Raw genomic sequence first — 25,452 nt, forward strand, 5'->3', positions numbered from 1 at the left:
GGTGGGTGCGTGGAAAATTGGAAAATGTTTTCCTTCATACCAAACACACCCTAAACATACCTTACTTTTTTTTTAAAAGACTTCTTGAATTTTCTTGATATGTTCCATGAAAATAAAATCTTAAAACCTAGTATTTCTTAAATATGCATTTAACAATACTAATGTTACTTCAAAAGGCCAACAAGTTCTGGAACTTTTCTTAAAAATTCAACATGCAATATCGAGTTCTTGAATTCCACTCAGCAAAATAACAAAATTGAGTTCTTGAATTTTCTTCCTTTTTGTTAATGGATGGAAGAATATCAAGATAATGGGAATTGGAGTAGAATACCAAGATCAGACATCATCATCGGAACAGAATACCAAGATCAGACATCGTCACCGATTCTTACTCTGTAATTTGAAATACATGGTCGCCGGAGTACCATCGGACATGGTCACTGACTCTTATTCTGTAATTTGAAATGTGTGGTCGCCGGAGTTCCTTTAATGCCTTGGTGGGGCTTATTTATAGTTTTCGAACTAGTTAGTACGCGTACACGCGGAAATGGATGAAATAAAACTAGTGTAGCTGATACAAAATGTATATATATATATATAGTATTTCTCCATTTATAATGTGAATTTGTTACCGATAGAAATTTATTATTCAAAAATTTAATCTTAAAATTGTAGTCGAACTATATATCTATTTCTAACGATCATAATTTCATTTCAAATTTTCAAAATAATAATATTACTTTATTTAAGTTAAACTAGTTAAATAGTTCATGCTGCAACAATTTGAATATTATTGGTATATTTGAGTATTACAATCATTTTAAATGTTGATATACTCCTCGTCTGTGAAATTTGTTATATTATCATCGTGAGTAACTTAAATTATTTAACTTGTGCAATTTTTATAAATCGATTTAGAATATGAAATTTATGGTTCAAAGTTTAAATTTTAAGTTATAAAATTATATATTAATATTTTATACATATTAAATGAATTTCTTAAAATTAAATAAATAACAAATTTAGGTCAACATAATTGTGTTTCAAATTTGTAATCGATTGCACATCCATTTCCAATAACCATAATCTAATTGTCCATATTTCTTCTTGGACATCTTAATTAGAAAAACAATTTTGACTCATATATAGCTTGAATTTTTTGTGCTCAAATTTATGAACAATGATATCAAAAGAGATTTGTACACTAGTAAAAGGGATTTATAATTTTTAAATTAGATGGAAAACATAGTTTTATGTAAATTTAGAAATAATTTGATATTTGAATCAAAATTTAATAGAAAAAAAATTGTGGTTGGCCCTTTTTAGTACACGTTTTATAAATGATTCTCCTTGTATTGCTCTTGTAATTTGTGGATTTTATAGATACTTTTTAGAAAATTGAAAATTTTATCAAACGCTATTAGATTATTGTATAAAAGTTTGTAGATGTTAAACTATAATCTAGTGTGTAATCAATTATATTTGCAAAAATCAAAGAAAACAATAATACAAGGACAAAATGTTTTGGGACATTGGTGTAAGATGGTGTTTGGATTGACTTAAAAGTTGGTAAATCTAGTTTTAAGTCAGTTTTTTGATTGTTGGAAGTGTTTAAATAAATAAAAAAAGTCAAAAATGACTTAAAATAAGTTAGAAAGTGTTTGACAAGGTAAAAAATAACTTAAAATAAGAATCAAAAGTAAGTCTCCCTTTTCTTTTTTTTTTTTGACTTAAAAGTTATTTTAATTTGACTTTTTATTTTTGACTTAAAAGCTAGTATTTTTTTAAGTCAATCTAAAAAGGCTCCAAATCAACGAAATTTGACGGACAACTTTTCAACCCTTCAAACTTAAGAAAGTACCAAACAGTAGTTGGGCTTTCTTGTTAACATGGGGCTCAAATTTAAAAGCTAGTATTTTTTGCAAACTCAAATTTTTGAAGTGAAAATTTCATATAGGCCCATATACGGTTCATAACAAATATTGTACATTTACTAGTTTATTAGATTCAAAATTTATTAATTTTACTCATTTAATGAATAACATACATACGAAATTAATTGGAGACGAAACTACTAGCTAGGTTTGAATGTATTGCAGTGCGTGATCATTCGTCCATTACAATTTAAAACTTAAGAATTAAGATATTTTCTCCGTTCCATATTAGATAAATATTTTATTAAAAATATTTNTCGCCTCTCTCACTTTATACAAAAAATGCAAATTGTATAAAATGTGTTTGTGTTTGTATAAAGCAAGAGAAAATTGTATATATACATATATTTTCGTTCCCCTCTCTCCCCTCTCCCAGATCTCGCTTGCCACTCTCCTACATCTCTCTCTCATTCGCCTCTCTCACTTTATACAAAAACGCAAATGTATAAAATGCGTGAAAATTGTATATATACATATATTTTCGTTTCCCTCTCTCCCCTCTCCCAGATCTCGCTCGCCACTCTCCCAAATCTCGTTCGCTCACTCGCCTCTCTCACTTTATACAATTGATCTTTTTGTATATGTATACCAAAGCAGATTATACAACTGGTTTCTTTTTGTATATGTATAGAGAAATATATATATTTATATTTGCTATGGAGCGCAATTTGCAAACTCAAATTTTTGAAGTGTAAATTTCATATAGGCCCATATACGGTTCATAACAAATATTGTACATTTACTAGTTTATTAGATTCAAAATTTATTAATTTTACTCATTTAATGAATAACATACATACGAAATTAATTGGAGACGAAACTACTAGCTAGGTTTGAATGTATTGCAGTGCGTGATCATTCGTCCATTACAATTTAAAACTTAAGAATTAAGATATTTTCTCCGTTCCATATTAGATAAACATTTTATTAAAAATATTTGTTTCATATTACTTTATCACTTACTTGATCATGATTAAAATTTCTCCATATTACTCCTACAATTAAGATGACCTTTGAAGATCCAAAAAATTCTTTCTTCAAGAGATTAATTAATATGAACAAAGGGCAGAATAGTAAAATTGACTAACCTATTAATGATTTATTAATCACACTATAATATGGAACGAATGGGGTACTGAAGAGCATACATATATTATAACCTAATTAATTATGTTATAAATATAATATTTTTTTTCTGCATGGGTTTAATTCTTTTGATTATGAGCCAAACATTGAAAATTGAATACTCAAGCTCTGGACTTAATTATCTGCTAATATATATCATATTAAAGTTGTGAAGTTGTGATTATCTCACTTGTTTGACAAATTATGCTTTTATTTTTGACTCATTTAGTTTTAGTTTGCAAAATAAATAATTGAAATAATATATATATGAAAGAATGGTGGAGGCTAAAAAGAACTAAGTGAAAGTGAAAACTGAGTGGTAAATATAATAATAGAAATAATATTATTATAATGAGTAAATAATCAATAAAAAAGAACTAAGTGAAGGTGAAAACTGAGTGGTTACTATAATAATAGAAATAATATTTATTATAATGGGTAAATAATTTTAAAATGGGCTAATTCATCGATGACCCCCTAAACTTGGCACCAACTTTCACTTGGATACTTTAACTAGGCTTTGTTCATTTTAAGCACCTCATGTCAAACCTCATTGTGTCATTTTGACTCTTTTTATATTTTCAAAACCGCATTTTAAGTGCGTACATCCAGACGCCTCTTATGTGAAAAAATAAACGAATTGGTATGTGACACGTGGAAAATTTTATTTTATTTTTAAAAATCTCAATTTTACTTTCTTTTTTTCTTTCTTCCAGATCCCAAACCCCATGCCCCCACCTATTTTCTTCTTCTTCTTGCGCCTCCTTTCCCTTCATCTGTTCTTCTCCATCAAAAAGACAAAAACATGGGTTAGTTTACAAAGTAAAATACGTTTTGGAGAATAAGGGAAATCATACCAAATTGAAAAGTTTTTATATGACATTTAAAAGAAGATGATTTCTTGTGCTACTACGATTGAGATTTACAATGAAGGATATGTAAAATAAATTTCTTTTTTTTTCATTGGAGGTTGTTCTTTATTTCTTTTTTATTCCTTGAAATCAATTTAATTTTTAATGGAGAAGGTAAGAATGTAAATCAGTTTTTCCATTTGAAAGAAGTTGATTTCTTTTTTTGTTCCCTTGAAATCGATTTTGTTTTTTAATATGAATCAAGCTGCAAATTCGATTTTCAAAGAAGATGGAAGAATCAAAGAGTGTAACCTAGTAAAATATTGTAGAATTTTTTTAAAAAGTTGTGTGGTGATGGAGGATGGTAGAAGGTGGAGAAGATGGAAGGGAGAAAGCAAGGAAGAAGAAGGAGAAGAAAATATTTTTAAAAAATTCATAATATTTACAAAAAAAGTCTCTAACGCGCTCAAAATTCGTGTAGCACACGCACTATGCTTAGTCAGCAAAAAGTGTCAAAATGACACAACGAGACGCGACATGAAGTATTTAAAATGAAAATCCTTCAATTGAGGTGTCTAAGTGAAAGATTGTGCCAAGTTTAAGGGGCCACCGATGGATTAGCCCTTTTAAAATTGAATGAAATAGGATGAGAGAGACAGGAAGGGAGTAAAACTAACAGTAGGACCACAAAGTTAGTTAAAGGTCTGACAAGGAAAAGGTCTGACAAGGAAGCAACTCTAGAGGCCGCAATGATTTCATTATTACTCTTTTCATTTTATATTAGTTGATCATTATTAATTTAATACATCTTTTTAAAAAATAATTAAAAATCATATTTCATTACTTTTTAAATTTACCTATTACTATGATTATTTAATTTTTTTAATACTAAAGATAGTATAGAAACAAAAAAATCTCTTACTTTGTCCCAAAAAAGAAATCAAAATGATATATTATTTTTTATGTAAAAAATAAGAATCAAGTGAAATAAAACTGAGTGTAATTAGAATTCGAGGCCTACTTACAAAATAAAATAGCCCTAGAAATTAACCAACGTAGACTTTATTAATTAATCAAAACTGAACATCATTACGTGAGATAATTCTATGTATATTCCTTGAGTTTTAAATCACCTTCTTCCTTCACCTTCCTATACTTTGATGCCACGCCAATATTACACTGGACTACCCACCCTGGCCCCTGCTTCCTCTTTCTATCTCCAACAGCTATTTTCTATTTGTTTTTTGTCATGTGGGTCTATTGACATTTTTTAAAAAGTATATATAATGTGGTGATTATACTTTTACAATTTCCATTGATTTTCATTTAATATTGGTAAAAAAAGAGAGGTTAAAAGATAGGAAGAGTTTTTGATCCATGCTACTACTGTCAACAAAGAAAGTATATAAAATTAGTTGAAATTATGGAACGGGTTCAGAATTTGAATATTATAAATTTGAATTTGGCATTTTATCACAACTTATTAATAATATTGGATTTGAAATATATAATTTGTACTTACTGATTTTTTAGTATTTGAATTATTTTACTCATATTTTGATTAATTCAATAAATACATGCTATCTTCCATCATTAAAATACCACATTACTTTGTCTACAAAGATTTGATCATATAAAAAGAGATTACTTATTGAATTATTTAATTGATTTTTTTAATGCACACGAGGTCGAACAAAATTACGTAATTGATTATGAAAGGGGTTTGGAATCAAAATGGGTTGAATACATATATATATATAAAAAGAGTAATCGACTAACCATGTTCTAAGTCAGTTGGGTTGAGATGTTTGATCAAGATAGACAAAATAATTAATCATAACTTTTTTTAAAAAAAATGAATTAGTTAATTAAAGTACAACAGAAATTATATAAAATTTGCTTCTTGAATTTTACTTTCTCACGAATCAAAATGAGCTGTTTAGTTAGTACAATGAGCGAAGTTTTTAGATATATTGAATTTAGAGATATCTGATATCTCAATGAACTAATTAAAAAATAGATGAATTATCAATCTGTCAAATTTAAATTAGTTGAGTGAATTCTATTTTAATGAGTTAATTTTGTCATTCCTAAATTAAATATTACCATTATATTTGCCTCACATCTAGATGAATGTCCACATGATACCTGCTTCGTACAACTAAAAAGTTGATAACTCAGTTAAAATCATTGAGATGAACACAAAAAAAAACATTTTACAACTTAAATTTCTATTTTCAAGTTAAAGAGAGTGATACATACATATATATTTATTTATTGTAAAACGAAAAATATATAGAGATTGGGGACAAGGTAGTAATGAAGATGCTTCAAGTTTAATTTGGATTATTACCTGCCCTCTCTTTGACTAAATCATAGTCATAATTAGATTCAAATTGATAGTGACAAATCAATCCTGGATTTGGTGAACAAAGATTAATTAGAACTTAGAAGAAATGTATTATGTTCTGAATGCCTTTATCCAAAAAATGTCAATAACAGGTTGGTGACATAACGTTAATAATAAGTAATTTGCAGCAACATAGGAGTTGACTAATAGTGAGAATTAATAAATACACAACCATATGATAAAGTCATAAAGAAATAGAATTAGTTAGCTAATTTTAGTTGAGCAGTTATAATCACATTAGGGGAACATTAGTTTTAAACAATAACTAATTCGTGATACTTGATTTAACCTTCCGCAACAACTTCTAAACTTCACATAGTATATACAATTAAATATGTGGGCTCCTCTTGCATTTTCATTCTTTCATAACGGTTTTGAAAACGATTGAACTACTATTTTTTTTTTTATACACATTATAATTTATGTCCTTACATTAGTAAGCATGTAACATAAATAACTCCAATAATATACCCACTTGTCACTCAGTGTAATTCATAAGTGGAGTTGAAAAAGAATTGTGCGTATGCAGTCGGAGTCTCGGTGTAACATAAATAACACCAATAATATACCCACTCGGGGCTCGGTGTAACTCACAAGTAAGGTTTGAAAAAAATGGTGTGTAGACCGTCTTATTCTTGCCTCGGGAAGGTTGAGAGCTTGTTTCTGGTGAAAAGCCAATTTGACCGTCTCAAATTTCCCCGCCAAAAGTTCACATCCATGCCGTATTATATACTTGAAGAACTTGTGACCTAAGCAAGCAAAGTTCTTGCTACCCCATCTATTATATATATAATATTGCATCCCCAAAGCACGAGTTATACTTTGTCTCAACAACTCGACGAAGGCCTTAATTGCTTTCTCTGCTTCTTTCAATCAAATATCGGATCATCTCTTCCGTCTTAGAATTCAGAATTACGCAGCTCCATCTTACTAGCACGACTATCTTCAGGTAGATTTTCTGGTGCTTTTTCTCCTCTTCGTGATTTCATTTGATTTTGCTTCTGTTAGTGTTATTGTGATTCCTAGTTTAAATATCTATGTGAATTCTCGTTGTGTTTAAGTATTTGTTCACTGCAATTTTGTGAAATTTACTATTGCTGGATTGTGGTGCCTTTTCTACTCCTCGTGATTTCAGTAAGTATTTCTATCAGATGTGATTTGCATACTTGTTGCGTCTCTGTTTATATGCTTCGATTTGTGTTGTGTGATTGGTAGATTCTATATCTACGTGAATTTCCGTTGATTTTAAGTTTTATTTTGTTCAATTCTGGAATATTCAGTACACGAGATGAACTGTACTTGAAGGCTGGTATTAGTTAGTGTTTTGGAATGATATTCTGAAATTACTGATAATTTTCGAGTTTAGCTTGCAGTGAAATGCTTTTTCTCCTCTTCCTGATATCATCTCGTCTGATCCGATTTGGTTATTTGATACGTTCCTCTCTCTGTTTTGGTTCAATAAATCNGTGAATTTCCGTTGATTTTAAGTTTTATTTTGTTCAATTCTGGAATATTCAGTACACGAGATGAACTGTACTTGAAGGCTGGTATTAGTTAGTGTTTTGGAATGATATTCTGAAATTACTGATAATTTTCGAGTTTAGCTTGCAGCGAAATGCTTTTTCTCCTCTTCCTGATATCATCTCGTCTGATCCGTTTGGTTATTTGATACGTTCCTCTCTCTGTTTTGGTTCAATAAATCTTTTGTGAATGTTTTTGTATCTATTTCAATCTCCGCTGCTATTGAGTAATTGTTCTGTGTAATTCTGCAAAATTGAACTACAGAAGATAGTGCTTGAAATTTCATAGTTGACTGTTTCGAAATGCTTTTCCTAAAATTACTCATCATTTCTGATATCAAATAGCCCTGAGATGTCTTTTCTCCTCTTTGTGATTTCATAGCAGTTGTGAATAAGCCATATGCTTTACTTCTACGTCTCTGTGTTTGTTATGATTCCATTAATTATATGAGATTGTTGGTGAAAAAGGTTTTGTGTGATTTTTAGGTTCTTCATCTCTACGAATCTCCATTATTTTTGAGTACTTGCTCTCTGCAATTTTAGAAAATTCGCTCTACTAGAATCAAATGTGCTTGAGTTTTTCTGGTATTGTTGAGCGTTGGAATGTTTAACTATAATTACTGATCATTTTCCGCCTATACTCTGTTTTCAGCAAAATGCAGAACGAGAATCCTTCAAGTGATGGCCTCAACACCAGCATCGCTGATGCAGCTACAGTCCCGTCCGGCAACAAAAACTATACGTTCTCTGATGCAACTTCACCAGACTTGGCTGACAATCCATTTCTCTCACCTACCTCAACTCACCAATTCGATTCCTCTGAATTCATCCCCAACTTCTACTCAACTTTCTCTCGCAGCTCAAATTCCCCTTCCCTAACCTCCTTTGACGATACTGATGACCTCGTCACCGATGGCCACCTCCACCAAGCAAGCTACATTCTCGAGTACCAGCAACTCTACAATCGGTACACTCTGTGCCTCGCACATCTGCAGGAATCTATCAAAGAAGTCGAAGCTCTTCACCAGGAGAATGAATCTCTCCTGCTAGTTAACACTGATTTGGATCGACGCCTGAGCCTCCTCACGCAGGCCACCATACAAAACTGTCTTCTCTCTGATTTCAATCGTTTTGGTATGGGAGTCAACCGTGATACTCAAATCTCTGATCCCAGACCTCCGAACATCAGGCAAGGAAGCGTCGTGGAACCTAACCGGCCCGAGCGAAGGAACGCTGAACGAGTTTCGCTGCCGAAGAGCATTTCTGTGCGCTCGAGCGGTTATCTCAAGTTGAAAGCACAAGGTGGAAACAGTGGGGGAGGTCCCAGCCAGGCAAAAGCTCGGCCAAAATCTGCGGCTCCACCCCTAACCGAATCTGTGAGTGAAAATATTCATTTCCGAAAAGATAGTTGGTTTGATTTCAGTTACATCTAATTTGTGAATTAGTTAAAATTAACAGCAATCCACAATCTTTGCTTTAGGATTCAGCTCAGTGCAATTTGATTGACAATTTGTTCTCTTTTTTTTCCCCTCTTGTTTTCTGGGTTGTGGCTGTAGCAACAAAGAGTGTACGTTCCTGGAAGTAAGAAGGAAGAGGAGGCATTAGAGTTTGACGTTTACAACCAAGGGATGTTAAAGACAGAGCTGTGCAACAAATGGCAGGAGACTGGGACTTGTCCTTACGGAGAAAACTGTCAGTTCGCTCACGGTATCACAGAGTTGCGCCCAGTGATAAGGCATCCACGCTACAAGACAGAAGTCTGTAGGATGGTCCTAGCAGGTGATATGTGCCCCTATGGTCACCGTTGCCACTTCCGTCACTCTCTCACTGAGGAAGAGCGACGAACAGGTCCTGGCCTTTTCTGATGGTTCCATATATCTTTAATTGCTTTTTAGGTGTAAAACTACAATCCTATGTTCAATTTCGCATATTGGTAAATCCCCCAAAAGCAATAAGATGGACAGATTTTCACAAGTATTGCGTGTATAAAATACTTTGGACGAACAGGAAATTATGTAATGAGGGTTATCTTGGAGGTGAAACCTGGATACCTGCCCAAGTCACAATGCAGTCGCACTGCAAAAATAGTATAAATGCGAACTAGGTTTCTGGAGTTGGAAGTGGAGACATATATAGGGGAGGTCATAATCTTTTGTTGGTTGTTCTACTATTTGGGGATGCTGTGGAAAGGAATTGTATAAAATCCTTTTGTAGCTAATAATTCAGGTATTCGTGTACCAATTGTGGCTAGGGCATGGTGCAGGGGAATTAGGTGTTTAAAATCTTGTAATAGTCATAACTCATAAACTGTTTACGGCTGTAGTCTGTCCAATTGCAACTTGGTTTATGAAGGAGAGACGGTGTTCAAATAAAATTGAAAATTCCACTTGACTAAAAGTCTATTAAATCGACTTGACAAAATTGATTTGCTTCTTTTTCCCCTCTTAATTTGGTCCACTGTTGATTCAGATAGAAAAATCAAGAAATCGAACCAACAAATTGACAATATGTAGATATATTCACTTTTAAAATAAATTCATATGTTAAAATAGTTCCAGATTTTTTGTGTGGTTTGCGAACAAACAAAAAGTTGTATTAATTTAAAATGAAAGGGTTGCTGCGAAATAAACATGTATATTGATTTATAAATCGGAATTTATTTCTTCCATTTTTTATTATCAATACATGCATTCCTCTTTTGACTTTTAAAATATGTACAGAGTAATTTCTCCTCTCTCAGTAAATTGGATTGATATATAAACAAAAAAACAAGCTGGTGGGAACATTGAGCTCCTAATAGTTTGTTACAGTGTGTAACCAAATTGTCATTATATAAATATTTCTTTCAAAAGTAATTCATAAAATGTTTTTGCATACTACTACATTATTTGTAAATATAAAAGAACTACGAACATTCTAATACGATCAAATATTTCTTTCTTAGCTCCTTCCTCAGCAAAGAAGTTTGTTACTTTCTTATGCTGGTAATGGTTAATGCTTAATTTTTAGAAATTACATCAATGACCTGTATTCACGGGTGATAAAACTATAACGAATACACCCATGTTTAATCATCTTATTGATTGCCTTTCATAATCATCTTAGAATTGTAAATTCATTAGTGTTTATTAGCTAGTAATATTTTGACTAACTCAACAAAAAGGAAATGTAAAGAGCATCGTTCCGTTCCATTTTATATGAGTTAGTTTGATTTAATACGGAATTTAAGAAAGAGATTTTTGAATTTTATGATTTAAAATAAGTGATAGAAATTTATGTGAGTATAAATAATTTCGTTAAGAATAAAATGAATATTTTAAAATTAAATTATTACTAAATGTAGAAATATGTCATTCTTTAATAGATTGATAAAAAAAAAAGTGGACATAGGAGATATTAGTTTTTAGATAATACTAATTATTTATTTTTTATTCACGACAATAATTTTTACATTATTATTCACCACCCAAACAATCTATTTTCTATTTATCATAGTTAAAGAGACATAATTAGTATTCGTAGGCGGACCAAAAGGACCCTATTAATTAATTAAATCTCATTTGTTTTCAATTAAACAGTATAAATAATAAGATAGCGGTGGATTAAATTTCCATAAACCCTCATAGAACCCGCGAATGATAACTAGAGCGAAAGATTGGTCACTACACAAACATTCAAACAGTCAATTTCTTGAAATCTTTCGACGATGTCTTACCGCAAAATCACCGGAAAATTCAAATGATTTTCTTGGAGAGATTGCACCTGAAAGTTTAACATCAAGCGGCAAGAAGAGAACTTCTTTGACATTGTTCTTGGGTAGGTTTTCGCTTCCTTTTCTGGTTAGTAGGGAAAGCAGTAGCACCAAATTGCATAGTAGACATAAGAATCAAATGATTTTCTTGGAGAGGTCGAATTCAAATGATTTTCTGGAACTATGGTTTTCTTGGAGACATTGTCTTTGGCAGGTTTTTGGAGGGTTTTAACATCAAGCCGCAAGAAGAAAACTTCTTTCACATTCGAATGATTTTCTTGGAGAGATTGTTCTTGCATAGGTTCTTGGAGAGTTTTAACATCAAGCGGCAAGAAGAAACTTCTTTGACATTGTTCTTGGGTTGGTTTTCGCTTCCTTTTCTGGTTAGTAGGGAAAGTAGTAGCACCAAATTGTATATTAGACATAATAATCAAATGATTTTCTTGGAGAGGTCGAATTCAAATGATTTTCTGGAACTATGGTTTTCTTGGAGACATTGTTCTTTGGTAGGTTCTTGGAGGGTTTTAACATCAAGCGGCAAGAAGAAACTTCTTTGACATTGTTCTTGTGTAGGTTTTCGTTTCCTTCTTTGTAATCTTTCTTTTTCTGGTTAGTAGGGAAAGTAGTAGCACCAAATTGTATAGTACAACATAAGAATCAAAATTAGGAAAATCTCTGAGATGGTACAATTTTCACCTTAAAATTGTATAGTATGAAGTCGAAATATGAAACGTGCAGAAATTGAACTCCAGTAGTATTGCTATTGTGAGAGTTCATGTTATTTAATTAGTGCTTGTATTTGTTTATCTTATTTTCGTGATCTTGTTGTTTTCCTTATTAACATTACGCTTAACACAGGTGTTTGCTGAACCAAAATGGCGTTATCACTTATCACATTGGAGAATAGCACAGTTCTTGGACACTCGTTCTGAAGATGCTCAAGAACAGCTTGGACAGGTCCAAATTTAAGTTTGCTTATTTTATTTCTTTGATAATATATTGTAAAAGTTTGTATGATTGTCAATTTGATTTTGAGATTGCTTTATTACATTTGAGAATTGCACAATCCTTCTGAAGATGCTTAAGAATAAAATTGGTACGGCCAAAGAAAGTTTGATGTGATTTACCTTGCTATCATTGTTTTAAAGTTTTTTGGGTTAAACTGTAAATTACCATAACCAACTTAAGAGCACCTATTCCATAGCCACCTTCTAGGAAGAGTGCAAAGGAGAATTACGCCTCCAACTGAAACTAAAAAAAACAATCTGGTACAAGTATCTTGTTTATCAGCCTATGCTATGACATTTGCTAGCTTTCCTAGAACCTTTGAGTAAATCTAATCTCTCAATCACTTCTTTCTTAATCTGTACTATAGCTGCATCTGTATAAACAAGTGTTCCTCTAAAAATCTGCCAATTCCTTGCTGTCCAGGCATGATAGATTACTGTTCCCCAGATAGTTGCAATCATTTCCTTTTGGAACTGCTTCCAATGCCTCCTCTTCTGAACTTCACCCTTAGGACTAGTTAATCCTAACCAGTGTTGGATACCATCTCACTGGTCCTATTTAGGTACACTCTGCAAATAGGTGTAGAGGAGTCTCCAGTGCGTGCAGTCCAGATGAGTTCTGAAATCTTGAGCCTTCTCTGCTGCCCCAACATAGCATCATAGCTCTCAGTAATGGAATAACGTCCATAATAAGTTAACTTACATCTCCCTTGTGTGTACCATCCCTTTGTCATCTCCTTTAAAGCATTAATCTTCTTCCTGTACCAACTACAATCTTGAGGTGGTTGGTGAATCCATATATTGGTATTTGTCCACATATACACACCATGCACCCACATCACCCATAAAAAGTCCTCCTCTGACAATTGCCAAAGTAAATTTCCCAACAGAAGTAACATTCCAGCTTCTACGGTTTCTAATATTGAACCCCCCAAACTTCTTTGGACGGCAGACCTTGTTCCATGCCACAAAGTGACATTTTTCTCCTCTCCTCTGTACCACCCGAGAGGTCCCTGCATTTCATATCTACTACAAGATACTCTGGGGCAAGATGAAAACAGACCCCCAAAAGCTGTGAATAGAGAACAGAGCTGCTTGAATCACCTGTAGTCTGCCAGCATATGATAATTGTTTTGAATACACAATATTGATCCAACTAGTGATCTTGTCAACCAACTGCTGACATTCCCAGTTTGTTCCATTTTTCAATTGAAAGAGGCAAACCAAGATACCTAATAGGAAAGATGCCTTGAGTGAATCCAGTTAAGGCTAGCAGTTATTCTTTGGTAAGTTCATCAACACCAGCCAGAAAAATGCTACACTTCTCCATATTTGCAACCAAACCTGTAACATCACTAAAATATCCATAACTCTAGTAATATAATTAGCGTGTTTGGGTTTTAAAATGGGTGGATTTAATTTTCAAATTATGTAATATATGTGGCCAATCGCACCCAATGGTGTGGCCTAGTGGTCAATGAAGGTTCAAAACTCAGGGAGACAAAAAACACTAGGTGATTCTTCCCATCCGTCTTAGCCTTGGTGGATGGAGTTACTTGGTACCTGTTGCTGGTGGGAGGTGGCAGGTATCTTGTGGAATTAGTCGAGGTGCGAGAAAGCTGGGGGGACACCGCAGACATAAAAAAAATACATATGTTGCCAATCATAATAAGTCATGTGGCTAGTTTAAATTGCAAAAAATCATCAGATTTAGAGTGTTAGTTTGAGGGGTATTTTTAGACCCCAAGGTGGATGGAGGGTTTTAGTGAGCCATTTTTATACGTTGAGGGTATTTTTGGCCCTTTTCCAAAAAAAAAGGGACCAAAACAAAATTTGTTTCTTTCTTTTTTGTTTTCCTTTGATGAATGGCGTGTCTCCATTTGCATGCTACTCCTCAAGTCAAATATATAGAACATGTCAAATAAACACTTATTGTTTCACACATCTTCATAAAGAAATTTGATCAATGGTTAAATGAAGGATCATTTCCTTATTAATGATGAACATATCTTAGAACTATTCCTAATAAATAGGGTCCTTAACGATGACTTCAAAATTAATGCCTAGTAGTTCTCCTGGGGTGGGGGCAAAGGAAGAAAAGGCAGTTACGGCATGGCGTTCCTGCTATTTAAAGGCCCTTCTTCCCCGGATATGGTCAATCTGGAGAAGACATGGATTTCAATAGTTCATTCATGGAACTCCCAAAATCCTCATCAGCACTATCTTCGGAAATGCAAAGACCGATTCATATGGATAGCTCCATGCCAAGTGACAAGAAAATTCAGCAGGTAATCAATACAATGAAGTCTTTCATGAGAAACTTTTCACATATAGCTACCATTTTCATATAAGCTGAGATTTGTCCCTTTAGTTTTGTTGCATATCTAGGATGAAGATGAAGTTTTATGCAATTGCTAAAAGAAAACCTCTTCTCTTTCTGGAAGCGACAAAAGGAAGAAATTCTACGTTCCGGTCTTTTTTGGCTCCTCACAAGTCACCAATGTTTACCTACAGAGACCACTGATATGTGTCATTCATCCGTAATCTAAGGATATTCTTGAGCTTTTGGGCCATTTTAAGACCATCCACGTCCCTCACATATGTTAATTTTGTTAGAAGTATCTCCAATCATTGCATAAATGTCATCTATGGAAATTTTTCAATAATACATATGCTGCACATATTTTCTTTAGAGGAATTCTCTCTCTTATTGCAACCTTTCTAGGGCATTTCACTGTTAGAGTAATGCCAATTCCACCGGTCATGACACACTCATAAGTCATGTGCAGGTCATGTCTTTAGAAACAGTACTAGAAATCATAAAAATCAGTGAAACAAATTGCAAGTGAAAGATCTTTTTTACTTTTTTAGAAATAGTGGGGTTTGTGTTCTTTGCTGCTGTTTTTTCGTGTTGATTTTACCTTCATGCAGCCGCTTCATTTTATCTGTAGATCCAAAGAGAAAACACGACCTGCCCATCTCAAGGATCAGACGGGCTATGAAGTCAAATGATCAAGTAAAGGTATGTCCATGGCTTTGGCTTATTCCATTGACATTAACCACGGTCCTATCTTTTAATTTATTTTATTTCTCCATTTGCTATTGGTTGGAACTTGAAACGTTTGAATTGCTTCTAACTTTTCTTCATCTGCTGTTTCTATCTGGGGAGTGGCTACTTAATTTTTTTTTTTACTTTTAATGGGAATGAGTAAATTCAGATGGTTAGCGCATATTCTACGGTTCTGTTTTTGTAAGCAATTGAGATGTTTATTATGGAGCTCACCCTTCGTGCGTGGATGCAAGCTGATCAAGGCAAATGTCAAACTCTGAAGCGTTATGACTTTGCTAGGGCCATAGGGATGAAGAGCTTTTTGATTTCCTCTCTGACATCGTTCCACTCCAGACCTATCAGGTTGGTTTATATATTAGTATACCTCTTTTGTATCCTGCAATACATATTTTGAACCATGTATCTGAATCCCGACATGAATTTTGGAGCGTTTGTTAGTTTTTCTGACGTTTAAAGTTCTAAAATAGGACTAGCTACAAAGCCAATTTCAGGTGCAAAAGGAGGAAAATGATGGCCAAGGAAATGACTCTAACTAAGCTTATCAGGTGGTTCAATCTAATGACATTTCAGTGAGTGCTGTTTGTCCAGGCAAATTTGTTGGTGTTGTTTATCCTAAAAAAACTGTTAGGTGATTTAAGCTTCAGAAAGTTGTACTCGTACTTCCTGCAAAATACTTCCTCTATATCTTATATGACACGTTACTGCTGAGAGAGTCAAAACTGATGTTTTTACTGTCTACCTATTTTGAATCCTAACTAGTGTAATTTAAATTTGGCTAAATGCCCTAAATATCCCCTTAAACTTGGCACGTTTTGTAAAATAAACACTCAAACTTAGCAAGTGACCAGATATGCTTGAACTTGGCAGAAGTGTCTTATAGACACAAATGTATAACATGGTAGTGTCACCACTCCCACTCATAGCTTCTTCTAGATTCCTTCAACTCTTCCAACAAAGAGAAAATACAACACAATAATGATTCTCCTTTTCATGTATCAATTTTCTCGCGAAGGCGATGACAGAACTTTTATCCAATTTTTTTGCAATTGGGTTTGCATTGGAAAAATTACTGCCGGCAAATGACTTGTTTAATTAAAAGTTCAAATTCAGGGGAAAAATAAATCAGGAATACAGCTAAAGATTAAGACGAGGAGAAGACTCCACAATTATGAAGTGAAGGATGTCTCTGGTATGAGATATGAGCAGACAGTCTGGGGATGGGGAAATGGAGGGGATGATCTTGGGGTGCAGGGTTGCATTTCTTTATTCTTATTGTATTTATTTTATTTTTTAGTTATACTTATGTTTTTAGTCTATTTAACACAGTAGAAGCACACCCTTTCTCTTATATGCACACACTTTTGCCTAGTTCAACTGTCTATTTTGTCACGGACTAAGTTTGAGTAGCTATCTTACAAAACATATTAAGTTATTTAGCCTTAAAATTTTATGGAGTAGTACCTTTTTGTAGTCTCAAAATATTTAAATTTTATTTTGATCTAAATGAAGAGTCGGTATTCAACTTCACAGAGATAATTACATATTTTAATCCATGTAGTTGAATCCTGCTAGAATTTTGGAATGTTTGTTATAGTTATCTTACAGTTTAAAGTACTAAATAACACTAGCTACAGTGCCATAATCAGGTTCGAGAGGCAAATGATGGCCAAGGAAATGAATCTCACCCAGCTTATCAAGAGCTTCAACCAAATAACATTCCAGTGAGTGCTGTTTATCCAGGCTATTTTGTTGGTGTTATTTATGCTAAAAAAACTATTAGGTGATTTAAGCTTCATAAAGTCGTACTTGTGCTTCCCAAAAAAATACTTCCTCGATATATTTTTTATTTATATGACATTGTGACTATTTAGAGTCAAACTGATCTTTTCTTGTCTACCTATTTTGAATCCTAAAGTATTGTTATCTTAATTTTATGGAGTAGTATGTTTTTCCTATTCTTTAAATATACAAAATTGTATTTCGATCTAAATGAGGAGTCAATGTTCAACTTTACATTGGATAATTATATATTTTGATCCATGTATTTGAATCCTGCCATGAATTTTGAAACATTTATTAAATCTTACAGTTTATAGTACTAAAAATAACACTAGCTGAAGTATGAATTTCAGGTAGAAGAGGACGTGAATGTTGGCCAAGGAAATGAATTTCACCCAGCCTATCAAATGTTTCAGCCTAATAACATTCCAGTAAGTCTGTCCACCTATTTTGAATCCTAATATTTTAATTTGAATTCTATTCTGTACATTTTACGTAGTCTCAAAATAGGTAAATTTATTTTGATAAAATTGAGAGTCAATGTTAAAATTCATGATAGTTAAATATTCTGATCCTCCTATTCATCGATCCCATCACAAATTATTGAGCATCTATTAATTATCTTGCAGTTTAAAGTACTAAAATAACACATTACCGTACCTGTTTCAGGTGGAAGAGGCAAATGATGTCCAAGGAAATAAATTTGACTTGGCTAATCGAATGGTTCAGCCTCATAACATTCCAGTGAGTGATAGTGACTTTCAACCCTACATAGTACCATGTAAACTTTATTCCAAATAAAAGTAGCATATTGTTTATCATAAAAAACAATGATGTACAATATCTGCTCTTATCAATTTAATATCTTATTCGTGGGCCATTGGTCATCATGATATTGACATTTTCTTCAGGGGAATGGCTCACTAAGATAGCTTGCTACCTGGGCCTTTGCTGCTCCTAGTTGTTGCACAACAAGTCAGGCTTGGTGCCCCTCCATATATATATAAAGGAATTTTAAACTTCATAAAGTCGTACTTGTACTTCCGACCGACCTCTATATATTTTATATGATATTATTACTACTTAGAGAGTCAGAGCGATCTTTTGCTGTCTACCTCTTTTGTATCCTGCAATATTGTACTTCCTCTATATATTTTATATTTCCTCTATATATTGTATATGACACGATTACTACTCAGAGAGTCAAACCGATCTTCTCCTATCTACCTCTTTTGAATCCTAAACTGTTGTAATTTTGTGGAGTAGTATCTTTTTGTAGTCTCAAAATATGTAAATTTTATTTTGATCCAAGTGAAGAGTCAGTGTTCAACTTCACACAAATATTTACATATTTTGATCCATATATTTGAATCCTGCCATGAATTTGTGATGTTTGTTAGTTATCTTACAGTTTAAAGTACTAAATTGGAACGAGCTACGTGCCTATTTCAGGTTCAGGACAAGGCAAATGATGGCCAAGGAAATGAAGTTCACCCAGCTTATCAAATGGTTCAATCAAATAAGACTCCAGTGAGTGCTGCTTATCCTAGCTAATTTATTGGTGTTGTTAATCCTAAAAAAACTATGTGGTGATTTAAACTTCATAAACTCACACTTGTATTTCTTGCTAAATACTTCCTCTTTATATTTTGTATAATACGATTACTACTAGAGAGTCAAACCAATCTTTTCCTGTCTACCTATTTTGAATCCTAAAATATTGTAATCTAAATTTTATGGAAAAGTACCTTTTTTGTAGTCTCAAAATATGCATATTTTATTTCAATCTAAATGAAGAGTTAATGTTCAACTTCACAGCGATAATTAAATATTTTGAACCCGACAAGAATTTTGGAACGTTTGTTAGTTGTCTTAAAGTTAAAGTTAAAAGAATTTCTTATCTTCATTCCCCGAAAAATAAGTTGAACACTTGCTGAGAACTAACACAACCTAATTTTTTGATGTTATTTCTGTAGGCTTCTTTCAGTGAACCTGAGTTCAACATTGATGAATTTTTAATGGAAGAGGCAAATGATGTGCAATGAAATAAATTTCACCTGGCTAATCAAATGGTTTAGCCTCATAACATCTCGGTGAGTGATTGTGACTTTCAACACTGCATGTTTAAAATACCTTGCAAACTTTATTCTAAATCCAAATAACACTAGCATATTGTTTATCCTGGGTAATTTGTAGTGTTGTTTATTCTAAAAAATAATGAGGTACAACATCTGCTCTTATCAATATAACATCTGATATGTGGGCCATTGGTCCACTGCCTAGGCGTTGCACTACAAGTCAGGCTTGGTGCCCCCACCACCCCCCTCCACACACACAAAAATGCGCACACGCATATATGTGTATATATATAAAATGAAATTTAAACTTCAATAAGTCGTACTTGTGATGGCATCTCCAAAAATCTTTTCTTTCTCCATTTCTCTCCATCCTTGTTTATTTTTTTCTGCCCTAGAAACACATTATTCATCATTTTGGTACCTGCCATCATTACTACCTAAGAGAATCAAAACTATCTATTGCTGTCTACCTCTTCTGTGTCCTGAAATATTGTAATTTAAGTTTTATGGGGCAGTAACTTTAAATAGTCTCACAATATGTTAATTTTGTTTCAATTTAATTTAGAAGTCAATGTTCAACTTCACACATGTAATTACATATTTTGATCCTTGTATTTGAATCCTGTCATGAATTTGGAACGTCTGCTAATTATCTTATAGTTTAAAGGACTAAAATAGCACTAGCTGCAGCAGCTGTACCAATTTCAGGTGCGAGGGGAGGAAAATGATGGCCAAGGCAATGAACTTGACCCAGCTTATAATGTTCAGCCTAATAACATTCCGGTGAGTTATAATGACTATCAGAACTACATGTGCAAAACCTTCATCACGATTGACAGTAGCGTGCTGTTTATCTAGGCTATTTTTTGGTGTTGTTCATCTTAAAAAAACTATGAGGTGATTTAAACTTCATAATGCCGTACTTGTACTTCCTGCAAAATGCTTCCACTATATATTTTCTATTACTCGATTACTACTTAGAGTGTCAAACTGATTTTTTCCTCTGTACCTATTTTGAATCCTAAACTGTTGTACTTTTAATTTCTTGGAGTACTACCTTATTTGTTGTCTCAAAATATGTATATTTGTTTCAATCTAAATGAATAGTCAATGTCCAACTTCACACAGATAATTGCATATTTTGAATCATGTATTTGAATCCTGACGTGAATTATGGAACTTTTGCTAGTTATCTTATGGTTTACAGTACTAATATAGCACTAGCTACAATGCCAATTTCAGGTGCAGGCAGAGGCAACAGATGGCCAAGGAAATGAATTTCACCCAACTTATCAAATGGGTGAGCGCTGTTTATCCAGGCTAATTTGTTGGTGTTATTTATTTTAAGAAAAAACTATGTGGTGATATAAACTTCAGTAAGTCATATCTGTGCTTCCTGCAAAATTACTTCCTCTGTGTATTTTGTATGACATTTAGAGAGTCAACACAATCTTTTCCTGCCTACCTATTTTTAATCCTAAAATATTGTTATCTTAATTTTATGGAGTAGTGCCTTTTTTCTAGTCTTAAAATGTATAAATTTATTTCAATCCAAATGAGGTGTCAATGTTCAATTTCACATGGATAATTACATATTTTTGTCCATGTATTTGAATCCTGCTATGAATTTTGGAACATTTCTTATTTATCTTTACAGTTTAAAGTACTAAAATAGCAGTACCAAATTCAGGTAGAAGAGGAGGCAAATGGTGGCCAAGGAAATGAATTTCACGCGGCTGCTTAAATGGTTCAGCCTAATAACATTCCAGTAAGTGAGACTACCTTGTAAACCTTCATTCGAATTAACAGTAACGAACTGTTGAGGCTAATTTGGTGGTTTGTTTATCTTCATCCCCCCCAAAAAAACTCTTTAGTTATATTCCTTACCTGTGTAATTACCTTTAACTTTACTAAAGCCTAATGTGAAAAACAGTGAATCAGAGTGAAGTTTCTGATTGGAGACCAATCCTTCCACATACAAAAGATGATGAATTTGCCTGTATTGACCTTTAAATGGTCTGGACTTCAATTGTTACCCTTCAAATAGGGACATTCGCACAAATCAGATATATAGGAGATAGTTTTGTTGAATTTGTTTGTCGTCAAGATCTGGTTGAATTGTTCACCCTCTTTTTCGACAACAAAGTTTTCTTTCAATAATGAAAAAATCATAATGCAAGATTCAATTGTAGTCCCACCAAATTCATCGCTAAGATATATGAACTTGAAGTCCGCCTTTTTCTCTTCAACAGGAACACACCTAAAATGGGTTTACTTGATTCAGACTTACCTTGCTATCACTTAAAGCGCATAAATTTAGAAAGAAGGATGATCAAAAGCGACAATAGAAAAACTTAGAAAGGTTGATGAAGACAATACCTATTTGGCTAATGGAGGTATCTCTTCAGACAAGACAGTTGTAGCAAGTATTATAAGATTCTAAATTTATTGTTACCAAAATGGGCTAAGGGTATTTTCGTAATTTTAACTCTGAAGCTCGGGTTAGTATATAAATATCTTTTCCAGTAGGGTTAGCATAGCTACCTACTGTTGGCTAGAATATAGCAATTACACCCAGCCGCACGTAACTACCGCATTTTACCCCAAATGTAAACTTCTGAACTGACTTGCAGGTTGATTCCATGGCGGATCAAAACAACAATGAAGAAGAAGATTACGCAGTTATAAACTGCAATTTGCCCAAAGATACAGTGGAGCGGATACTCATAGGGCTTCCGTTTAGATCGCTGCTCTAGTTTAAGTCTGTCTGCAAATCATGGTACAATTTCATCAAGAGTCGTAATTTTATCAAAATTTACTACAACCATCAAAACCCTCGTCCTCCTTCTCTCATTTTATCTTACAAACAAAAATGTTAGCTATGGCCTAATTTCTTTTCGCTCTATCTTAATCCTGTTATATCCAACATTGAACAATATTTTGAACTGTTCAATGTTGGATATAACAGGATGAAGATGGAGCAAAAATAAATTAGGCCAGAAGGAGCTAACATTATTTTTTTTTGTAAGCTATAATGGCTGAAGGAGGATGAGAGATTTGATGATTGCGGTAAATTTTGATAAATTACGGCTCTTTATGATATTATACCATGATTTGCAGACAGACTTAAACTGGAGCAGCGATCTGACCGGAAGCCCTATGAGTATTCGCTCTACTGCATCATTGGGCAAATTGCAGTTTATAACTGTGTAATCTTCTCCTTCATTGTTGTTTTGATCCGCCATGGAATCAACCTGCAAATCAGTTCACAAGTTTATGTTTTGTTGAGCTTGGTTGGACTTCACTTCACACTTGAATTATTGACATTTCAGTTTGGGTTATATTTTGTGCTTCCAATGTTTCCAAATCAAGAAAAAGACATTTGATTTAGAAGCACATTTATTGTGGGTATATTTTTCAATTACACGATATGTTTACTTAGTGTACTAAAAATATTATTTTTCCTTTTTTAGGTGTAGAAAATATTACCTTCCTTTATTTGATTGTATGTATTTATTTTAGGGTTGAGTCATTACCAATAAGTTGGTTGTTTTTTCTAAATAAATAGAGGTCTTTGTACATAAATATAAGAAGATTTTTCTTTAGTTTTCTCTATTTACTTCTACATGGTATTAGAGCAGTGCTAATCTCTAACTTTGCTGCGTTTTTTTTTCCTTCTGAAAATGACTAATAATCAAAGTACTCAACTCTAAACTACTGAAAAGAGTGATGCAATCCCTGCAACTAATGCAGTGGATTCTTCACATGCTTTCGACATTCACCCTTCTGATTATCCGAGCATGAACCTTGTAGACACTATCATTGATGGAAGGAGTTATGGCGGCTGAAGAAGGGCTGTTATCATTGCTCTTTCAGCTAAGAACAAACTAGGATTCATTAATGGATCTCTAATTGTTCCTACTGATATAGAACTTCGAAAGACTTGAGCAAGATGTAATAATATGGTCTTGTCTTGGCTCTTGAATTCTCTTTCAAAATAGATTGTTGAATTTGTCTTATATCCCAAAAGCGCCAAGGTCTTATGGTCAGACATAGAAGACAGATTTGGTCAGGATAATGGGGCAAAATTATTTCAATTACAAAAGGATTTGAATGCTGTAGTTCAAAGAAATTCAAGTATTTCTGCTTAATTCACAAAAATGAAAAGTTGATGGGATGAGTTAGATACTTAACACTTTTTCTGCTTGTAGTTTTTTTTTGAGAATGTGGTGCAAAGGAAAAAGGAGTGAAAGCCCATCAAAATGAGAGGCTACTCCAATTTCTTATTGGGTTGAATGACACTTTTATAGGAGTCGGGAGTAATATTTTGTTGTCTTCTTTTCTCCCTAGGATTGGTCAAGCATACTATCTCTCATGATCCAAGATGAAAAACAGAGAGAAATTCATGCTACTCCTGCTTAAGCAGGAGAATCGTCATCCTTTCTTGTTGGTAATAGAGGAGGTAGGAGATTTGATGACTATAAGAATCAGCAAGGCAATCCCATCAAGGAAAACAACTTGACATGTAATTACTGCAAGAAAATATGACACACTATTGATCAATGCTATAAGATTCATGGATTCCCTGCCGATTTCAAGTTCACTAAAACCAAAAGGTACCAGAAAGGAGCTATGGTCAACAATGTTTTTAATACTGTAGAAACAAATCAGCAGACATTAGACAATTCTACTGATATGTATCTCTCAATCAAGAGATGTTGCACAACTTATGCAACTTTTGCAAAAGATGAACCAGAAGTCTACAGGAACTGGTGATGCATCTGCAAAAATCACTTGTGCAGGTATGACCAAATTTTTTAATTCATATGCTTGTTTGTTTAAAGTTGACAGTGATTCTTGGATACTGGATAGTGCAACATATGACATTTAGTAAAAATTTCTTCTCTAGCTTCAGTCCTTTGCCTAAATCTATTATGGTGACTCTCCTAAATTCCCAGAAAGTAAAAGTCACTCATTCGGGATCGATATATTTGTTATCTAAACTATTTCTGCATTATGTTCTTTACATTCCTTATTTCAAATTCAATCTACTTTCTATTCGTAAATTATGCTTTTCACTCCTAACACTTGTTTCATGTTGCAGGGCCCTTCACGGAAAAGCCCTCTGGTGCTTGGTAAAGAACAAGGAGGTCTATATGTCTTCAAGTCAAGTCAACCAACAGTCCCTGGAAATAGTCTGTCCAATTTCAATCCAGAAAATCAACCAGTAGATTTCACAAAGTCTATCAAATTCTAGCACTAGTAGTTTACATTTTTCAAATTCTAGCACTAGTAGTTTACATTTTTCAAATTCAGTAGCAAGTGTCTTTAGTTTACTATTCTAGTTTCTTTGATTCAAATGTAAAAGAAAAATTATGGCATTATAGGTTGGGTCACATGCCATTCAGTAATATGAAAAAAATTGTTCCATTTTCATTATCTTGTTCTAAATTTTCTTCTCCTTGTACTATATGTCTAATGACAAGGCAATCAAAATTGCCTTTTTCTAAAAGTTTTATTTCTACTAAAATTCATGTTGATACCTGGGGACCTTATAAAACTGACACACATGATGGTTTTAGGTATTTTTTTAACAATTGTTGATGACTTTAATAGAGCTACTTGGACTCATCTTCTAAGCACTAAATCAAATGTTTTTCTATTTTACAATCTTTCCTTTCCATGGTAGAAAGACAATTTCATTCCAAGGTTAAAGAAATAAGAACATACAATTCTTTTGAATTAGGAAATGGTAAAGTACAATCTGATTTTTTCCTCTCCAAAGGGATCATTCACCAAATTACTTGTATTTACACAAAGTGAAATAGTGGAGAGTTTATTGGGGTGAATGTTTATTAACAACTACTCTCTCCAATACATCAAGTGAAACAATGCACTTGTTTTTTGGTGGTCTTTTAACTTTTCTT

The 25,452-nt window shown here is 33.2% G+C and overlaps 2 protein-coding genes across 36 annotated transcripts in view; both read left to right on the top strand.

Moving 5' to 3' along the window:
* The first annotated feature begins 7,015 nt into the window (after positions 1 to 7,015).
* LOC125848175 (zinc finger CCCH domain-containing protein 14) lies at positions 7,016 to 10,133 on the top strand. Its single transcript, XM_049527996.1, has 3 exons — positions 7,016 to 7,269; positions 8,493 to 9,216; positions 9,397 to 10,133. The coding sequence occupies exons 2-3, from the start codon at positions 8,497 to 8,499 to the stop codon at positions 9,703 to 9,705; spliced, it is 1,029 nt and encodes a 342-aa protein (XP_049383953.1). The 5' UTR covers positions 7,016 to 7,269; positions 8,493 to 8,496; the 3' UTR covers positions 9,706 to 10,133.
* Positions 10,134 to 11,476: 1,343 nt separating this feature from the next.
* Positions 11,477 to 25,452, top strand: part of LOC125847933 (uncharacterized) — a 29,246-nt gene continuing 15,270 nt past the window's right edge. For 29 of the 35 annotated variants that reach the window (XM_049527658.1, XM_049527668.1, XM_049527684.1 and 26 more), the window contains exons 1-3: positions 11,477 to 12,160; positions 12,450 to 12,548; positions 14,669 to 14,886. In XM_049527658.1, coding sequence (XP_049383615.1) covers positions 14,770 to 14,886 — 117 coding nt within the window. In that variant the 5' untranslated portion in view covers positions 11,477 to 12,160; positions 12,450 to 12,548; positions 14,669 to 14,769. Of the gene's footprint in view, positions 12,161 to 12,449; positions 12,549 to 14,668; positions 14,887 to 15,002; positions 15,071 to 15,549; positions 15,621 to 25,452 lie in introns of those variants that run through there. The other 6 variants (XM_049527692.1, XM_049527656.1, XM_049527693.1 and 3 more) reach the window with 6 other exon arrangements.

Source organism: Solanum stenotomum, chromosome 12 (genome assembly GCF_019186545.1).
Source record: "Solanum stenotomum isolate F172 chromosome 12, ASM1918654v1, whole genome shotgun sequence".
Taxonomy (NCBI): Eukaryota; Viridiplantae; Streptophyta; class Magnoliopsida; order Solanales; family Solanaceae; genus Solanum; species Solanum stenotomum.

Coding starts and splice junctions, on each gene's coding strand:
- LOC125848175 (XM_049527996.1), top strand. CDS start 8,497: ATGCAGAACGAGAATCCTTCAAGTGATGGCCTCAACACCAGCATCGCT. Junction 9,217..9,396: donor CTCCACCCCTAACCGAATCT/GTGAGTGAAAAT, acceptor TTGTGGCTGTAG/CAACAAAGAGTGTACGTTCC.